The sequence below is a fragment of the Mesocricetus auratus genome, unplaced genomic scaffold, assembly GCF_017639785.1.
Source record: "Mesocricetus auratus isolate SY011 unplaced genomic scaffold, BCM_Maur_2.0 Super-Scaffold_100008, whole genome shotgun sequence".
NCBI classification, from domain to species: domain Eukaryota; kingdom Metazoa; phylum Chordata; class Mammalia; order Rodentia; family Cricetidae; genus Mesocricetus; species Mesocricetus auratus.
Genome location: NW_024429192.1, coordinates 68,845,507 through 68,866,335, shown reverse-complemented (window position 1 = coordinate 68,866,335; position 20,829 = coordinate 68,845,507). Strand labels below are relative to the sequence as shown.

The 20,829-nt window shown below is 44.6% G+C and overlaps 1 protein-coding gene across 4 annotated transcripts in view; it reads left to right on the top strand.

Moving 5' to 3' along the window:
• Vps8 (VPS8 subunit of CORVET complex) overlaps positions 1-20,829 on the top strand; it is a 207,857-nt gene that overhangs the window by 37,810 nt on the left and 149,218 nt on the right. For all 4 annotated transcript variants that reach the window (XM_005071628.4, XM_013114582.3, XM_005071629.4 and 1 more), the window contains 8 exons: positions 3,172-3,296; positions 4,589-4,675; positions 8,941-9,008; positions 10,091-10,244; positions 10,347-10,406; positions 13,378-13,485; positions 16,386-16,466; positions 18,645-18,815. In XM_005071628.4, coding sequence (XP_005071685.1) covers positions 3,172-3,296; positions 4,589-4,675; positions 8,941-9,008; positions 10,091-10,244; positions 10,347-10,406; positions 13,378-13,485; positions 16,386-16,466; positions 18,645-18,815 — 854 coding nt within the window. The remainder of the gene's footprint in view (positions 1-3,171; positions 3,297-4,588; positions 4,676-8,940; positions 9,009-10,090; positions 10,245-10,346; positions 10,407-13,377; positions 13,486-16,385; positions 16,467-18,644; positions 18,816-20,829) is intronic.

Genomic DNA, 20,829 nt, shown 5'->3' with positions numbered 1-20,829 from the left:
GGCTGTTCTCTACATGGCATAGATGAAGATAGGTTAAGTGAAAGTAAGAGACAGCCCTAAAATTGTCCATGTATAGTGCTTGTAACTCTTTAGTAGAAGTGAAATTAAAACCATAGTTTCACAGGCAAGCTACCTTATCAAGGACATTATAGAAATAAACTAAAACATAAAAAAAAACAAGGGGAAAATTGAGAAGCTTTTCATTGATGTGGATTGTAGGATATAAAGTTAGCATATATTGCAGGAATGACCAAGGTTGGTAATTTAATTTCTTTCCTTTCTTGACTAGTTTTTATTATGTGGGAAGCATAGGGATTTCTGGCTTTTCTTTGGGCAGGGTCACATGTAGCTCAGACTGGCCCTGAGCTTGTCATGTAGCTGAGGATGGTTTTAAAACTCCTGACTTTCCTTCCCTTGGCTTCTAAGTATTGGGGTACTTAGGTATGCACCATCATGCCTGACCAGACATAGGTTTTTAGATATACCTTTCCCTTCTTCTTTCTTCCATTGCTACTCTTGTAGTTTCTTTTTTTACTTAAGTCATATACTGTCTATTTGATCAGATTTCCCTGTTTTCCTGCTTTCTCAGCCAAATAAGAGTACTTAAGCTGGGCGGTGATGGTGGTGTACACCATTAATCCCAGCACTTGAGAGGCACAGGCAGGCAGATCTCTGAGTTGGAGGCCAGCCTGGTCTACAGAGTGAGTTCCAGGACAGCCAGGGCTACACAGAGAAACCCAGTCTCGAAAAACCAAAAGCCACACACACAAAAAAAAAAAAAAACAAAAAAAACAAAAACCAAAAAACAAAATTTAACTTGAGGTTTGTGAGATCCAGAGCAGTTGCAAGTGTGTTGGTGCATCAGATGCTGTGTGGCGTGGATCCCAAAGCAGGGCTGCAGAAGGCCAGCAGCTGCTGAGTGGCCCCCACCCTGTGCCTGCAAGGTTGGCAGCCCAGAGCTGGGACTTGTGAGTTAGTATGGAATTTCAGTGTCAGTTCTCTCCCTCTTACTTTTACTTCTTGCTTGTCCATGTGACTCAGATTGGTAGCACACATAGAATTGCCCAATCATGGTTAGTTGGTGATTCAGAGTTGTAGATAGTCTACTAAATGTATAAGGTAGATCATGGAAAACCCAGTTGTAGGCAGTTTTGGTAAAGCAAAACAAACATAATGTCATAATTGGAGGCAAGAGATTCTAGAATAAAAGGTTTTATTAATAAGGGTTAAATTAAAGCTAAACATTAGGGGGATGCTAGTTTGGATGTGTGTGTGTGTGTGTGTGTGTGAAAATTGGATTTATATAATTCTGGATGTGAAATAAAGGTAGGACTTTTAAAACACACGCGACCTTGTATATTTATGGGTTTATTCTTTTTGAATATTTATCTTGGGAGTTTGAAATCTAAAATAACTTGAAAGCTGTTGAGATTTTCTGTGTGCCAGGTGCAGTGCAGCCACCAATTGCCTCCCACACCCCTGTGTGCCATCACAGCCAGTTTATGAACACAGACTGACTCAGGCACTGCTCGTTTTGGGTGGGAATGAGTTCTTAGTGAAGAACATCCTCCAGGCTCTTTGGTAACAGCTCTTACAGGAGCTAGGTCTGTACTGCTGAAAGCCACTGGGATAACCGTCAGGTGAGGTGTTCCTGGACGTTTTAATTTACACATGTCCTTGACCCTCAGAGAGGCCATGCCTAACAGAGGAGGGAGGCAGTGCAGACTGCCCAGGAGTGGGGGAGGCACAGCAGACTGCCCAGGAGTGGGGGAGGCAGTGCAGACTGCCCAGGAGTGGGGGAGCAGTGCAGACTGCCCAGGAGTGGCCGAGGCACAGCAGACTGCCCAGGAGTGGGGGAGGCAGTGCAGACTGCCCGGGAGTGGGGGAGGCACAGCAGACTGCCCAGGAGTGGCTGAGGCACAGCAGCCCCGTGCATTTCCTTTTTGTTCTTTGAAGCAATTGACTTTTTAGGCACACTTCCTTACATTCAAACTTTCTTAGGGATCTGTGTGTGGTGCGAGCGTGCATGCAGGGCCTGTGGAGGCTAGAGGAGGGCAACAGATCCCCCTGGGACTGGAGTAATAATCAGCTGTGAGCTACCCTGTGGGTGCTGTGAACCAAACCTGGGCCCTCTGCGTGGGCAGCCAGTGAGTCATCCCGCCACCTCATTGTTTTCAATACAAAATGACCTTTGCCTAGGAGAGGACCCAGGATAACTGCATTTAGCTGTTAGGTAATAGCATTTAATAAATATTTGAGTACTTCCTATGGAAACTTGAAAACAAGTTTTCTAAGTAATTTAACTGTTTACTCCAAAAATTCGCTTTTACTGTTCAGTTAGTTTGCTTGGTCAGCCTTTTCTATATGAATAGCATAACTTTAAACAAATTCTTTTCTTTTTAAGTCTATTTTTATAACAAAAGTATTTTTCTGCATATAGTTGTTTTTGCCTGCATGTGTGTATGTGTATGTGTGGAGGTCAGAAGAGGGTGTCAGACCCTCAGGGATTGGAGTTACAGACTCTTGCCATGTGGGTGCTGGGAACTGAACCTGGGTCCTCTGGAAGAGCAACTGGTGCTCTTAACCACTGAGCTAAAATTTAAATAAATATATTTTGAATTGTGAAGTTTTCAGAGGCAGTATGTTCAGTGGGTCAGAACATACCCACTGTGTGAGTAAGAGGACTGAGCACAAGTCCCCAGCACCCACGTAGACGTAGGCGTGGCTGAATGTGCCTCCAACCCAGTGTTGGAAGGTGGAGACAGGTGGATCCCAGGAACCTTTTGGACAGTCAGCCTAGTTGAACGGTAGACTTCAGGGTCAGTAAGAGGCCCTGTCTAAAACGGGAAAGAGCACTATTGGAAGATGCGTAACATCCTCCTGTGGCCTCCACATATGAATTACAGGTATCTGCCCCTGCAGTCATAGACACAGACATACACATCACACACGTGTGCATACACATGTGCACACAAAGAAGGTGACATCCCCTGTATCCTGAAATCTTAGAAATAGCAATAAATAAATAAATATTGTAGGATGAGGCAGCTTAGAGATAGTTGGTTTGTTTAAGAGAATATATTTTTTGTATGGATTTCTGACTTGTCACCACCAAGCTTTGAAGTATGTTTCCTGTTTTATCTCAGGGTCTAACTTGCTTGCTTTCTTTAGATCAGAATCAAGCCCTGCGACTCTGCCTTGGCAGCACAAGTGTCGGAAGCCAGTATGGCGCCATCTCTGCCCTCAGCATTAATAACGACTGCTCAAGACTTCTCTGTGGTTTTGCTAAAGGACAGGTAAGGTGACAGTCTCATTTACCCTCAAGGTGAGGTTAAAGTAAAATCTGAATTTTTTAGGTAATTATTTTGAAGAGCAGAATACATGCTATGTGTTATGAAGTGATATATCTAGAGGTGGCCTGCCTGTTAGTGCCAACCTGAGGTCTGCTAGTCTGACCTTTGTCTTATTTTTATTTAGACAAAGGTGTGTGTGTGTGTGTGTGTGTGTGTGTGTGTGTGTGCATGTGCGTGCGTGCCCATGCACATGCATTCATGGGGTGTGTACACGTGTAGAGTCTGAAAGACGACCTCACTCATGCTAGACTAGTGAGCTCCTAGGATCTGCTTGTCTCCACTTCCCAGGGCTGGAATCACAAGTCCATATGTCACAGCACCTAACCCTTTTGTCTGTCTGTCTGTCCATCCATCTGTCTACCATCCATCCATCTTTTGGTTTTCTTTTTTTTTATTTTTTTCTGAGACAGTCTTTCTCAGTATAGCTTTGTAGACCAGGCTGTCCTTGAACTCACAGAGATCCTCCTGCCTCTGCCTCCTGAGTGCTGGTATTTAAGGCATGCGCCGCTGCCGCCACCACCACCACCACCACCACCACCACCACCACCGAGTGATTTATTTTAAACTATGTGTATGTTTCTGTGTGGCTATGTGCACACAAGCACAGGCACCCACTGACAATAGAGTTGCTGGATCTCCTTGGAGTTGGAGTTACAGGCTATTGTGAGCTTCCTGTGTGGGTGCTGGGAAATGAACTCAGATCCTCTGCAAGAGAAGCAGGCTCTTCATGGTGAAGCCTGCTCTCTTGCTCCAATACTTGGAGTTTTTATAGTTCAAAGATTGCACTCAAGTTCTCATGCTTACAGAGCAAGTGTTTTACCAGCTGAGCCATCCCCACCCCCTGTGGCCACTTTAAAATATACTGTTCCCATCACTGTGTTCTTGGACATTAGTTCCGACATTTCCTTCTTTGTGGTGATAGGTCATGGTTTTTCTCATTCCCTGATCTGTACATCACAGCTAGTTCGCTATGATACCTTTTGTATGTGGTTTTAGTCAGTGCTCAACAGATTGACTTATCAGAAATGACAAAATCTAAGTGTTAAATGGGCCAGCAGAGGGAGGGCAGGTGAGAAAGGCCCAGGGCTCTAATGGAGTCTCAGCCTGTAACTGTTAAGTTGATGACTTTCTTCTTGCAAAGTTTATAGACAAAGAATAGGTTATTCAGCCAAAAGGCAGGATATTGAAGTCCAGAAAAGCAATCCATTTATTTTAAAGCTTTGCCTGTCTTACAGATCACCATGTGGGATTTGGCCAGCGGAAAACTTCTCAGGTCAATATCAGATGCTCATCCTCCAGGGACAGCCATCTTGCACATCAAGGTGACAGCCTCTCTTCCTCGTGTCAGCTGTCTTTGTTACCATGCCTCTGTAGCCACATTACACATTTGGATAAGCAGACACCCCCTGAGTTTATTTAACATGAAGCCGAATATTATTTGATGAACCCAACAAGATACTTTCTCAAGTTAAAAACCAGAGATGGGCTAGAATGAAGATACTCAGCTTCAGGTTGTGCTGAAATCTAGCAGCAAAAAGGCCGACTTGATCTGATCCTGTAGTAGGGGTTTGTCAGTCAAGAATTGATAGCCTGCTAAAAATTCGTACTGAGATTTTAAACAGTCTCTTTACCTTGTTCAGTTGGCCAGGGTTTTATTGCCAAGGGTGTATGGCTGCCCACGGTCGGGAGGTGCCTGAGGCTCCAGGCAGCAACCGTGGAAGAGCCAGGGCTTGCAGTGTATTTAGAAGTGAATCATTTGGTTTATTTTCTTTCAGGCCTCTGTAGGAAAAGCATTAAGGTTGCTGTGTTGGTTTTTTTTTTTTTTTTTTTTTTTTAACTCTCAGACCTAAAAAACATAAAACAGACTTAGGTAACAGGCTTCATTTATAGCTCATGTGAAGCCTGCCTTTTCACGCTGGCAAGCCTATGCTCAGAAGCATAAAAGGTAGAGGACTCCATCAAGGGGATTCTAAAACCAGCTCCTCTAGATCTAATCATGTGCATAGCTGGTTGCTTAGCTATGCGGCTTTCTTATCCAACGCATACTTTTTAAAGCTCAAGCATCTGGAGTTTATATATCTGCATCTAGGTTAGTCACAGAAAGTGTTCTGTGACAAAACAGCATTGAAGCGTTTAGCAACGATGAAAACAGCCAAGATGAGTTAGTCCTTCCGCTCTCTGCACAGAGCTAATTTATCTCGGCCTCTTTTCCTCCAGCGCACGCCAGTTTCTAATGTTATAGTTGTCTGTGCGTGTTTTCTCTCGTAATAGAGTAAGATCTTTGAAATCAGATTCTATTTGTCATTTATTTTTGTGTTTGCCCATAGTAGCTTCTCAATAAGTGTTTGCTTGAAGTAATGTCTAGTCTCTTTGTAGCAGGAAAAAAAAAACAATTATTGGTGAGACGCTAAGAAACAGAAGAATTGAAGGCAGACAAAAAAAAAAAAGAGAGAGAGAGAGAGAGAGAGAGAGAGAGAAGGACACAGCTGAGATTAAGGCGCAGCTCCTGAAGCTGTGTTGTTTAGGAATGGTTTGCAGGTGGGGTTTGCAGACACTGGCACGAGAAGCAGGTACGTGCCTCAGTGTTAATTGGAGTCTACTTGCCTTTGAGTAACTGACTCATCACTCTCCAGACAGCCTGATACTGTCAGCAGCAGTCCAGGCTTGCATCCTGTGTTCTAGTATATGTGAGTCTACAAATGTTCTGGACTGTGGAGGCATGGATAATGATTTACGGGACTAGGCTTAAATATATGTTAAATATAATTTGTTTTGGGGAGAAGTCATTTATACAAGAAGCAGATGGCTGCCACAGGTTCCCGCTCTAAGGATCTGCACAGGCTACGATGCAAGAGAGAGCCACCTGACCACGCCCAGATGTGGGTGGGGTGGATATCTCACTACAATTCCCCTTTTAGTCTAAAGAAAGATTTAGACTTGATACAAAACTATATACAAAGACAGCAAATATCAAGTGTACTCTAGGAGAAGGAAAAGTAAGATCAAACACACTTAAGACCTATGGCCAGTGAAGCAACAGGAGTAAATGGCAAGAGCTATATACCCAGTTGTAGGGTAAAGGCACAACAGAGATTGCTATAGAGCTGTCCTAAGTGGGAAAGTATAAGCCTTGTACGTAATATCTCTATCTAGGGAGAGAGAACAATAACTGTGACAGTCTAATCTTCAACTTCATCAAAGACCTGAGAAGGAAGATAGCAATACTAGGGTAGGCAGGAAGTGCAGGTGAGAAACTTCCAAAAGGTGCAGTGAAGACAGAAACAGCAGACCACCTGGAAAGTCATCCAAAGTCTCATAGGGGCAACCAGCTTTGGCTGAGGCCTAGAGTATCTGACTGACTAACACAGAAGCAGGGAGGTAGAAAGGCTGTCATACATAGCAGTCTTCTATGTTTGTCTCCTGTAAGCACAGTAGGACAGCATGGCCAAAGTCAGCAGTCAAGGTGGGGACAGTTCTTTGCCCAAGAGGCCTTTAGCTGAGCCCTGAGGAGAGATCGGACTCCAGAAGTAGTGTCATCAGTGCCCAACAGTTTTTTGGGAAAGCTCCGTGCTGTCAGGAGCAATTGTGTCTCATGTTAATTGAGTACTAGTATTAAAACATTTCAATGCCATATTCTACAAGTTTATGAATTGTTTGAAGATCAAATATCTATGTCTGACTAATATCATAGGTATAAGAAACATGGGTGATAATAATCTGTAGTTCTCAGAAACATAGTTGTACAATGGCTGAAACTTCCCAAAATAATTTAAACAACTTAAAAACCTGTGAGTAGCAAGGATAATGACCTCAAATTTGTAACTATGTACATATATATAATTCTCAATAACAGAGATAAAACTGAAATGTCTTGGCTAGAGGTAGAACTGTAAGGTGCAAAATGATAAGATATCCTAAGTCATATCAATATACAAAGTGTATATACATCAAGATAGTTTTATGTTTGTGTGCAAAACATCATATACAGAAAGAAGACCATAAACAGTCAACATACAAGAATCTAACAATTTAAGTTACCTATAGCTAACAGTTGCTTAAGTTAGTTCACTAGAAAATATGTAAATCCTCCTATATCCCACCCTAACCATACCTTTCCCACCCATACCCTTAAATTATCTAAAAGAGATCCTCTAGTCTGAGCATACCTTCCATACCCAACCCTAAACAACTTAAAAACCAACCCTAAGCAGGTGAATTATCCCTTTTTTAGTGACAAGAGAAAAGAAAGAAAGAAAAACCCCCAAATACTCAATGCCAACAGCAGGGAAAGGGGCGTTGTTTTTTAGGATTACTTCCTGCTGAAATGGGATGACGAGGATGGGGTCCTGTAGGAAGAAAATTTAAGCAGCGACAAGTCTCGAGAGGACTAGCAGTAGCATTTGTTGCCAGACTCTGCGTGGCAGGAGATGCGTAACTGAAGTTGTTATCTGAAGGTGCACCGTCTCAGCTAGTTAGTCGGGAGTTGTCGCGAGCATTATGGTCCCAGACCGGTCTTAGGGTGGTGTTTTTTAGTTCAGAGGCATCGGTGGATTGGATGAAGTGGGATCCAATCTTCTTTCAAAGATTGCTCTTAGGAAATTTTTTTGTTCACTGTGGAAGATTTAAATGTTAATATCAGCATAGAAAGTTTAACTTCGATAGGTGAGCATACAAGGAAAGGTAAAAATAAGAATGAAATTAAGTATGAGGAAAATTAGGATTTTAGAGATGACAGAGTTAAGACAATAGTAGTCCTAGATTTTGTTTTCTTCTGTCTTACACCATTGGCCTTTTGATATGAGACAGAAACTCTGAATTTTATTTAAACAACATGTTTGAATTTGGAGAAGGAGGGCCAAGTCTAACTCTAAAGCCAGGTTTGATTTTTATGTGACTTGGGACTACAATTGTGCTGGGAAGAAGATAAGAGTTTAGTATAAATATTTTACCATATGTCAGATTGTTCTTTATGTAATTTTTTTGAATAAATCCTCTCTTCTTTGGGCATCTACACATTTGGTGTCTTCTTGCTTTTTAGAGATGGATTTTTTTTTCTGTCTTCCTGTAAAGACAAGAACAAAACAGTCTCCATACACAAAAAGGAAAAGTAAAGCAGACACACGAGTTCTCTTCCCTCTTTTGCACCAGAGCAGACGTCTCATGTGCTTCTGCCCTTGACAGCTGCTTGTCTAGGCTTTGAGAGAAAGGAGGGAGATCTTTTTGGTGTGTGTGTGTGGGGGGGGGTGTTTGAGTCACCTCTTGTATCTCAGCTATCTCTGAGTAAAAGTGGCTCATTCAGAGTGCTTCACTAACCTTCAGGCTGTGTAAGGGAAGTCCCTGTAAATGTTATAAAGTCTACCATTTCCTTTTGCATCCAGTAGTATTTACCATAACATACCTGAACTTTAGGACTGCATCATTGTGAAAACCATTGCTCTGAGTTTTCCAAGTTAGGTTACAGCTATTTCATGGTGCTAAGTGTGCATTTTGTTGTCACCATTTATAATTTTGTTCACATGATCTACTTAATTACTTGTCTTGTCTGCTGATTAAAATTGACAAGAAAATAAACTCCTTCTCTGTTTAGTTTACAGATGACCCAACTCTTGCTATCTGCAACGACAGCGGAGGCTCTGTTTTTGAACTGACATTTAAGTAAGGGACTAATGGATGATTGCTGCAAAGTGGGATGATTAGCTGTTTAATGGTTTGAAATTGAAGGTAGTGAGGGAGGCCTGGAAAGCCCAGGTGTTTACAGATAGGCTCTGGCTATGTTGCTGTTACCTGGGGAGCTCACAAGTCATGTGGGAGTCTAGGCCTGGCCTCTGTGATTTTATCTCAGGTCTGAATTGGGATTCAAGACTTGGACTACCGGGAGACTCTTCCATGTTACCAGGTTACAAACTATTCTTCACTAATTTTAGTTTGGGCTCCAAGCCTACTTGGTTATAACTGTAATGGCCAGGTACAAAAAAGATTTTCTTGCCCTAGAATTGTCCTGTTTTATTTGTTAAATAGGACTAAAAGCTGTCTAACTACCTGGAAGAATATTTGTAAAGCTGAGGTTTAAAAATATAGACTGCAAAATACAATGTGTGTTTTGTTTCCATAATTCTCAAGGTTAATGTCTATATTTGTTTCTTACTTTTTTCATAGCTTCTTAGATACTGGGAACAAAGTAATCACTGGAGCACCATGACTCATTTATCCAGCTAGTGTCTGTTGAGCATCTCCCGTGTGCAGACATTTGTCCAGACACTAGAGTTAGAGTTATGAACAATCAGTCCCAACTCTTTACAGAGTAGTTGGGGTGAGCATGGGGAGATAGGCACAAGCTGAAATACCATACCTTGGGTAGATTAGAAAGGTGGGTGATCAGAGGCCATTGTGCTGGCTTGCACTTGAATGAGCTCAGGAAGTCTTTGGTAGAAGGCGACATTTAACAAGAAAGCTGAGTGGTCAGAGACTTAGCGAATGGAAAATCCAGGGGATGCACGGGAGCCAGTGTGCTGGAGTAGGAGAGGAATTGAGACATGGGTAAAGAGTTTGGATTTTATTCGCATACAGAGGTGTGTCAGGGGAGTGCCGTTACCAGAAGAGCGGCAGTTCTGACCTGCACAGTGAAGAGATGCTGTCATGGGGACCGTGTAGCTAGGAGTGGCTGGCCAGTCAGTCAGGCTGGAGGTGATAGCGTCGGGGCTATCACTAAATTGCTTGCGAATGTCTTGTGCTGCCAGGAGAGTGATGGGCGTGAGGACGTGTGAATCGAGGTGTCTGTTCAGTGGCTCCAAGGGCGAAGTCTGCTGCATCGAGCCCCTGCATTCCAAGCCTGAGTTGAAGGATCACCCCATCACACAGTTTTCACTATTGGCCATGGCGTCTTTAACTAAGGTGGGTGCACTTAGAGACAGAACCCCTAACTTCCAGAGATGTTGAACTTAGTTTGAGAGTTGCAAGGTAAATTTTGAAAATAATATGTATTTTCTCCTGTAGATACTGGTCATTGGGTTGAAACCGTCCCTGAAAGTGTGGATGACTTTTCCCTATGGACGGGTGAGCATGACTCTGATTTGTTGGTAAAAGGAAGGGCAAGTCAGGAGGGTGGAGGGAGTGGTCTGTAGGGTGAATTCTATGCAGTTGTCCAAAAATCTAGCTATAGAATGGAAGTGAGCTCCCAAAGACATTGGCTTAAGAAAACCAAGCAGGGTAAAGTGTTTAGGTTGTACTTTGGTATCTTTAAAGTTTTAAGCTTTTCTGCCATGAACCGCATATTCAGCTTGTTTTAACCTTCTTCAGTGGTCTCTGTGTATTGCTGTCCTGGTTCTCTGTAGTTACACCTGCTCTCATGCACGAATTTTCTTAGTTTCTTTCACTGCTCTTTTGAGGTCCATCCTCATTGGCTATAACACTGATGGGCAAGTTGGTGTATTGAATGCAGCCTTGCTGTAGTGTCCAAGAATACTGTGTGACATCTGTGCTGGGTGACTGCTGTGCTGGGTGACTGCTGTGCTGGGTGACAGCTGTGCTGGGTGACATCTGTGCTGGGTGACTGCTGTGCTGGGTGACATCTGTGCTGGGTGACATCTGTGCTGGGTGACATCTGTGCTGGGTGACTGCTGTGCTGGGTGACAGCTGTGCTGGGTGACATCTGTGCTGGGTGACATCTGTGCTGGGTGACTGCTGTGCTGGGTGACAGCTGTGCTGGGTGACATCTGTGCTGGGTGACTGCTGTGCTGGGTGACTGCTGTGCTGGGTGACATCTGTGCTGGGTGACTGCTGTGCTGGGTGACATCTGTGCTGGGTGACAACTGTGCTGGGTGACATCTGTGCCGGGTGACTGCTGCTCTGGGTGACTGCTGTGCTGGGTGACTGCTGTGCTGGGTGACATCTGTGCCGGGTGACATCTGTGCTGGGTGACATCTGTGCTGGGTGACAACTGTGCTGGGTGACATCTGTGCCGGGTGACTGCTGTGCTGGGTGACTGCTGTGCTGGGTGACATCTGTGCTGGGTGACTGCTGTGCTGGGTGACATCTGTGCTGGGTGACATCTGTGCTGGGTGACTGCTGTGCTGGGTGACATCTGTGCTGGGTGACAGCTGTGCTGGGTGACATCTGTGCTGGGTGACATCTGTGCTGGGTGACATCTGTGCTGGGTGACATCTGTGCTGGGTGACATCTGTGCTGGGTGACTGCTGTGCCGGGTGACACCTGTGCCGGGTGACAGCTGTGCCGGGTGACTGCTGTGCCGGGTGACACCTGTGCCAGGTGACAGCTGTGCCGGGTGACTGCTGTGCCGGGTGACACCTGTGCCGGGTGACACCTGTGCCCTGTGACTGCTGTGCCGGGTGACACCTGTGCCGGGTGACACCTGTGCCCTGTGACTGCTGTGCCGGGTGACATCTGTGCTGGGTGACAGCTGTGCTGAGGCAGGGTGATGCTCACTGTCTGCTTCTTTGACACCATGAGTGAGCATACCCCACCATAAAGCCCATATGAATTAGCACTGCAGATGCTTTCCATAGTTTTTGTCTCTTGATATGTCACTTTAGAAGTTGTTATTTTTCAGGAAGTGCAGATGGTTTTATGGGTTTCGCATTTATGGATTTAACCAGCCATACGTCATTATCAGAAAAGTTTGGGCTCATACTGAATGTGAACAGACATGTTTCCTTGTCATTATTTTCTAAATGATGCAGTGTAGCACCTGTTTACATAGCACTTAGATGAATTGTAAGGTATTCTAGAGATGATTTGATGTGCATGGGAGGATGTGCATAGGTTATATATAAATATTTCATTTATTTATATAGGTATAAATAAGGGGTAAGCCTGGAATAAATTCCCTGTGAACATCCACTTTCCCTTTCCTTTTGTTCTTGATATTGTTTGTAAGGGAGTCGGGGTCTTCTTTGGAAGGACATTGATGAGATGCTGTTGTCCTAGTCACTGTTCTATTGCTGTGAAGAGACATCAAGACCAAGACAACTTATAAGAGAAAGCATTTAACTGGGGCTTGTTTACAGTTTCAGAGAGTGAGTCCATGACCATCATGGTGGGAAGTGTGGCGGAAGAAAGCCAGGCATAGTGCTGTAGCTGTAGCTGAGAGCTTTGCATCTGATCCCTAAAAAGCAGAGGGGGCTGGGCTGGGGGAGAAAAGGCAGGGAGAACGGGGAGGGAGAGAGAGACTGGGTCTGAGCCCTCCTCCAGTGACACCAACAAGGCCACACCTTCTAACCGTTCCCAAACAGTTCCACCAAATGGGGACAAAGTGTTCAAGTGTGTGAACCTGAGGTGAGGGTGCAGTGCTCATCCAACAGCGCAGCCATGGAGAGGGTGGTGACGCAGAGCCATGGCCGTAGCAGCAGCCCAGACGTGGAGGAGATTGTGGGTGTCCTGTTGTGAAACCGGTAGAGAACATCATTAACATTTCTAGGATAGCTTCATTGACTCACTGAGGTTTTCATCCTGATGTTTGCATCTGTTTGAATGTTTTCATTCGTGAATGTTTTCAATCAGATGTCTAAAGAATTGTAATGAAATGCTACTTTTACCACTTTACTGTCTTGCCTTTATTACGTATCTGCACAGCTGTCCATCTTTCTATCCACCAAGATACTTTAGTTTTTTAAATGGATTTCAGAGTAAAATACAAACCAGCACCTTGCGCTTTGGGCATTCAGCATGTAGGTAATTAGCTAAGACTTTCATATTTGTTTAGGTTTTGTTGGCACAAATTCATATGTAATTATACAGATCTTGAGTATACATTTGTTGAAGTTGGGCAGATGCATGTACTTCTGTAACCCAGCCCTGAGCGAGGAAGATGGCAAACATGACCATCAACCCAGACACTTCTTGTGTCAATTCCCACCCGGTCTCTGCTCACTGGAAGCCTTGTGGGAACCAGGGAAGGGTTAGCAAAGCAGCTAGTCAGGTACTATGTCTTAAACAGATTTTTTTTTTTTTACTTTGTCCTTCTGCTTGTCAACTGTGATGAATATTCCCTGTCTTTTCTTTGACTTAGATGGATCCGTCCAGTGTTCCCTTGCTGGCCTGGCACTTTGTGGCAGTGAATAACTGTGTGAATCCCATGCTTGCCTTCTGCAGAGGAGATGTGGTTCATTTTCTCTTGGTAAGCCACAATGTGATGGGGGGGTCTGTTGTAAAGGTTCAGATACACACACACACACACACACACACACACACACACACACACACACACACACACACACACACACACTTTTCCCTCCAGATTTCACTGGTAATTTAATTTTGTGTCAAAAAAATCTATGTCACTGTCATATGTCTTTGGAGAGACTCCAAATTTGTATTTAAGGCTTTAATGTTAAAAATGGAAAAAAAGATTGAACTCTCTTGGTTCCTTAATCTTAATGGTTTAATTCTTGGTTTCTTCTCTTTTAGCTAACACATAATTAATGGTTTGCCTATGTGTGAGTTGCACATGTATAATTGTGAACATGTCTGTAGTAATACAGTCTGTACATGTCTGTGTATTTATTTGTTAGAGAGCCATGCTAATTACACAGGAAGACAATGGAGGAAGTATGAAACATTCTTTTACACAGCATATGTACTGTTCGAATAGCAAAACCAGAGTTACTGCTGAAGAGGACAGTTGAAGTGCTGAACTATTTGATGAGAGTTAAGAGTTGTTAGTTAATAAGAGCACACAGAATGTTTAGAGAGGTCTGTGAATCCGGAGGGGAAGGCAATGAGCTTCAGTAACAGAGCTAAACATGTGTCTGTGTAGTATCACTGGGTGTCTTGCTCCACGAGGCAGATGTACCACTGTGCGTCTCATTTCTCTAGCCAGAAACCGTTCAGACCCCTCCTTCTTCAAATGAGCTCTGTCACAGTGTCCTGTTGACTCTCCTTCCATGACTTTCTTCCTTTTGACCCCATCATGGTTTTTCACTTCCCTGTATAAGCCACATATATGTTTGTCCTAGACTCCTAGGTGACTTCCCAGCTGGTCTCTACTCCTGTCTGTAATTCTCTGTGCTGTCTCTGTGCCCCATCTCATGGTCATTGCTGCCTTTTCTGCCTCCCTGACCCTGCTCTGTACTCCAGACCTTCTCTGTCACAACAGTGAGCACATGTCAGTCCTTGCCTAGCACTCTCCCCTACTAAGCTGAAAACCTAGGCTAGAAGCTGACTTCTCCTGTTCAGCTAGCACAGTGTAAAGGGTGGCTGGTAAATGTGTATAGAACTAATGTCAGGGCGTGAAATTTAAAATTGAATATACGGGTGGATTTTTTAAAAAGGGAAACTAACATTTATTGAAAACACACACACACATACACACACACACATACACACACACACACACACACACACACACACACAAATGTATACCTGGTCTTGTGCAAGGAGTTCCCAGCTATAATATTCCATTTGATCCTCACAACAACCCTTTGAGGTAGGTATTATTCTCGTGTTTGTTGGATGAAGAATATGAAGCTCAGAAAGTTTAGGTAGTTTGTTTAAAAGCACAGAACCAGTGAGCTGGGACTGAGTCTTTAGTCTCAAACTCTACCCCTATTCTTTCCTACCTGCTTGAACACCTCCCCTTCCCTACCTGTAGCCCATGGTTCCCCAACAAGAAGCCTGCCCCACCCTACCTTGGGAGGATGCAGTTAGTAGTGGGGATTAAGACATAAATAAAAAATAAATTAGTAGGGTCAAGTCCCAGCGAGGATGTACCGTCCATACTCATGCTGTGGGAAGGTCACTGTGCCATTCACAGCTGCTGGGGGTAGGTGGCGCAGCATGGGCCCTAATCGGGAGGAACTGGAACCACAGCTGCCAAAGGCTGCAGTGGGTGGACTAACCAGGTCCCTTCTGGGCTACATGGGTTCGAAAACAAAACGTCTGGAGCAGGCAGCAGTCGTGGGCAGTCACCGTCCTCCTCCATCTGTTCATTTCACCAGTGTTTGTGATCCAAGAGGGATTCAAAATTGGGAGAACATACAAACTTGTGTTTCACATGTCCTAGATCAGAGTGGGGGAAACTTATGTATCAAATATGGTTAGTTACCTGTTTTGGTAAGTAAAGTTTTAGTAGAATATAGTCACGTTCATTCATATTTATTTATCTGAGACAAACTCAAACTCATGTAGCACAGGCTACCTGTGGGGAAGGTACATCATAGTGGGTGCATGTAGTAGGTAAAGCTGCCTACCTCGTTGCAGAGAGAGAGAGAGAGAGAGAGAGAGAGAGAGAGAGAGAGAGACAGACAGACAGACAGACAGACAGACAGAGACAGACGGACAGAGACACAGAGACAGACAGACAAAGACACATCTACAGCCACCTGACTTCAGTCCAGGAAGCACTGTGTCTTGAAGATGCTACCCCATTCCTCCCCCAACCCCCAGCAGTGTCACAGGCTAGTAACCAAACGGTTAATCCAAATGTTAACCTTCAGTGGAGACGTAACTAAACCACAGCATGTGTTTTGCTGGACACTCACGAAAGGCCGAGGAAAAAGAGAAGGCAACAGGAAAGGTGGCCTTTGTAAAGACATGTGGAAGGAGAGGAGAAATGGCTGAGAGGCACCAGACAGGAGGGACGGAGCCGCTGGCACAGGGTCCGTCCTGAGGTAATAAGGTGCTGTGGAATGATGGAGGAAGGTAGCTGGAGAGATGAGCTGGGACACAGGGCTTGCCAGGTCCTCCTTAGGTCTGATTAGCAGGGAAGCAGGCACTACTTGAGGTCAGCTGGCCAGAAGGTGGGGCTAGAGGGGAGGAAGGGCTCTGAGGTGAGAAGGAAAACATCTGGCGCACTCCCATGGGAAGCGGATGCTAGCACCCCAGGTGCCGGGCGGGCCTGTGCACTGCACTTCTCTTCAAGGGGAGACCCTGGCGCGGCTGAGGTGTCTTCATTTCTATGATTTCTCTGTCAGTGTTTATCTATACCGAATGGGAATCACATTCTTGGTGGAGCATAAATTTTAAAAAGTTATTTCAAGAATTGCCCGATATCCATGCTGTTTTCACTCTCCTTGTCAGGTCAAGAGAGACGAGTCAGGCGCAATACACGTTACCAAGCAAAAGCATCTTCACCTGTACTACGATCTGATCAACTTTACTGTGAGTAGTATTTAAACCACATCCCATCTATTTCATGCCCTCATTTCGAATCCCAGGCATATTAAAGCTCCTAGGGTTTCACCAGGGCCATCAGGGCACATGTCTGCCATGAGGTCTGACTTTGGTGTGGTGCCAGGTCCCTGTTGCCTTTGCCCAAAGTCCTGCTAGCACTGGCAGGGGAAGGCGGGGTTTTCTTGAGTGCTTAATACCTCAAAGGGGGTCTGGGTTCAGAAGAGCTCAGGTCTTTTCAGGGTTGTGGTTACGCTGCTTTGTGCTTAGATAGGTTTGCATGTGTAAGCTTCTCTTAAAGGGTTTAGCTTGTGTTAGCTGCTCTTCTTTTGTGACTTAAAACTTTGCCAGATTTTACCTCACTTCTCAGTCCTCAGGGTTCCTTGGTTTTAAAACTGAGACTTTTTTTTTCTGAGTCAGATTTTATGTTTTCTTTTTCAGGAGTGGGTGATTTTGAGACTAGTGTGTTTTACATTTCAGTATTTACCATTATTAGTTTTAGCATCTAATAGCTGATAGATATCCGGTGAAACATTGTATATATCATGAAGATAGCTGGCTTTAATTATAATGTAATGGTTCATTTATCCAGTAAAAAAATCTGAAAAAATTTCCCTTCAATACACTAATACACAGTTTCTTAGGATATAGTTAGTATAGTCAGATTTTAAGAAATAATACATGATGCACAAACTTAGTTGCATTTTTCCATGAGATCTTCCTACGTTGCTTCGGTTGGCCTGGAACTTCTGGCTCAACTGTTCCTCCTGCTTCAGCTTCCCATGGGCTCAGGCTCTAAGAGTGTACCACCAGGCCTGGCTCACATTGCTCTCGTAAACTCACTTATACTCTCTCAAGTTAGAAATGCAGGTTGAACACCCTGCCATTGTCACCTGTCGACTGCTGTGACAAAGCACCATGACCAACATTTAATTGGGGTCACTTACAGTTTCAGAGAGTGAGTCCATGACCATCATGGCGGGGAGCGTGGCAGCAGGCAGTCAGGAGTGGTGCTGGAGCAGTGACTGAGAGCTCACATCTGATCCACAAGTGGGGGGCAGAGAGCACTAACTGGGAATGCTGTGCAATTTTGAAACTCAAAGCCCACCCCCAGTGCCACACCTCCTCCAACAAGGCCGCACCTCCTCCAACAAGGCCACACCCCCTAATCCTTCCCAAACAGCCCCACACACTGGGGACCACATTCAGATATGTGAGCCTGTGGGGCCATTCTCATTCAAACCACCACCCATCCCTAATCAGGAAGTACAAAAGCCGAGGTGCTCCAGAGTCTAAAACTTCTTGAGGACCAACGTGGAAGCACAATGGGAAAACTGCACTTGACCTCATGTAATGAATTGTAATCCAAATGCAGGCGCAGTAAGAGTGCTGTGTGAGTTAGTCAGGGTCCTCTAGAGCAGTGGTTGTCAGCCTGGGGGTCATGACCTCTCTGGGGGTTGCATGTCAGATATCCTCCATATCAGATACTTACATTATGTTCCATAACAGTAGCACTGTTACAGTTATGAAGTAGCAACACAATAATTTCATGGTTGGGGGTCACCACAGCATTGAAGGGTCACAGCGTTAGGAAGGTTGAGAGCCACTGCTTCAGAGGAGCAGAACTGATAGAATGGATATATATTTAAAGGGATTTATTAGAACGGCTTACAGGCCGTGGTCCAGCTAGTCCTACTATGGCTGTCTACTAACAGAGAGTCCAAGGATCTGGTAGTTGTTCCATCCACAAGGCTGGATGTCTCAGCTGGCCTTTTAGAAAAATGTATATTATTTCAGTGCCAAGAATTGTCCTCTGACTGTAAAGGTTTGTGAGGTTTACGTTGCTGTATTGCAGCACTAATATAAAAAGCTGAAATAAATTTGTTATTGTACTAAGGTCATTAGTGCCAATATGCTTTTCAAAAAACTTGTAAAATATTCAACCTTCTGCACTGTGTTAGCATTCTTAGCCCTCCCTTATACCAGCAGAGTGTTATCTGACACTGTGATACCTAGCACTGCTTTCTCTGGCCATTGCAGAGCTGCTCTTACTGTCACTCTGTTGCTATTTAAGTTATTTATGCACAAGGTTCTGAGTGACCAAGCCCCTTTGTCATGAAGGGATTGGAGCGGTCCTCACTCTTACTTTGTTATGTGCTTGAATTGCAGTGGATAAACTCACGCACAGTTGTGCTTTTAGACAGCGTGGAGAAGCTGCACGTGGTTGACCGGCAAACACAGGAGGAACTGGAGACAATGGAGATCTCAGAAGTCCAGCTCGTCTATAACAGCAGCCACTTCAAGTCACTGGCCACTGGAGGGAACGTTAGCCAGGCACTGGTGAGTGCTGCCCTTACTGGCATTGCTCTCATCACTGTGGTGGGATTTTGCTTTTATTTGTTTTGTTGTTTTTTAAGCACTGTTTTGTTTGAAAGTAGGAGTACTAAGGTTTTTTTGCCTGGATGTGTTAAAATGGGTATGAATATGTTTGTAAGGATTCAGGATCATAACCTTAAACAGTAATTCCTCTTACTTAATACCAAGAAATAGGCTGGAAAGGTGGATCAGGGGTTAAGAGCATTCTCAGAGGACATGGGTTCAATTCCTAACTATGATTTGTCATCTAACAACTGATCTGTAACTGCAGTTCCACAGCCTGCCCCACATAGTGGCACAGTGACACACTTCCTCCAGCAAGGCCACACCCCCTAACAGTGCCACTCCCTGTGGACCGAGCATTCAAACAATGAGTCTGTGGGGGCCACACCTATTCAAACCACCACAGAAGTATTTGGGAGATATGGCAGAAGGTTGGCCAGGTGTGGCAGCTTGGGACATTAGAAGGCAAAGATGGCTGGGAGAGGAAGGAAAAAGATGCTTTAGGATCCGAGACAGGAACGTAGAGGAGGAGGACACCGGCTCATATTGGTATTAATGTTACTGTAGAAAGGCAGCTACAATAATGCCTTAAGCAGTTTATGTCAGTAGTGTGTAGTTAAGCACTGTGATTTTTGATTTGTGTTTTCCCAAGCCATTCATCTTTAGGAAAAGAGGACTGCTGAGATATCTGTGGGGGATCTCCAGAGTCTGTCATTTCATTCAGGGCAGGGCCTAGGCCCTCCTGCATACGTAATTTTTAAATTTAGGTTCTGCATGTGAGAGAAACCATGCAGTTCTGATCCCATTGAGTCTAGCTTATCTGACTTTACATAATGATTTCCATTTGCATCCATTTTCCTGTAAATGCCATGATTTCATTTTTCTTCATGGTTACATAAACTTCCCTTTTGTCCATGGACCATTCTTTAGCCATCCATCTGTTGAAGAACACCTACGCGGGTCCCATTTCCTGACTGTTGTCAGTGTTGTGACAGTAAGCGCGGATGTACAAGTCTCTGTTTTGTGTATACGTCAGGATAAGCATAGTCCGTGTGTTCGCAAAGTTAAGTGAAGGTGTGGACGACACTTTAAAAGGTGCAAACCAGATATCCAGTGGTGGACACTACAGTGCTCGAGATGAAAATAGAGACACTGGAAGGGACTGATGGCAGGATCGAGATTATAGAATGGAAAATGAATGAACTTGATATAGAGATAGAAATGATTCAAGATGAGATTTTCCGGAGAAGCCTATAGCACTAGTATTAAGGTGTGCAGAATAACGATGCCACAATCTGGCGACCTCAACCAGAGCAAGTCAACCATGTAGATCACCAGGCAGAAAATGGCCAAAAAGCATCTTGGCTTCTTGTTTTTGTCCCGTCCCACCCCCACCCCTGCCAGCCCCTTGGAGCTGAGGACCAAACCCAAGGCCTTGCACGTGATGGGCAAGCACTCTACACTGAGCGAACCCCTAACCCGCATCTTGGCTTCTTTTGCAGCAGTTTAGGCCTTGGTAAGCCTTAAGAGATCCTTCTGCTCAGCACTTCCTGTCAGGTGGTGCTGCTGTGTGGCAGCTGCCCTGCTCCCTCAGGGACACAGCTATGTATCATGAGTGTAGAAACTGTCCCCAATTCAGGACTGCAGTGAGTGAGTCAGAAGTCTGCTGTCTGTCATGGAGGAGGGAACCTCCCGTTCTCCTTGAGGTGCTATGCAAACTGCTAAAGGAGGAGAGCCTTCAATAACCCACCCAGCTGGGACACCAGCTGGGACACCGGAACCACAACAGGGACCAGTAGGACTAGATATCCCTAAAAATACAGCAGTGGCACTGATAGCCTGGTGGCTACCAACAACTGTCTAACTTGACTTAAGACTCACTCAATGAGAGGGGCCTCATCCCTGGTACTGAAAATCTAGTCAGCCACCTGTGGCTAGTGAAGGCACAGATCTCAGAGGAAAGCCTGAAACTGCT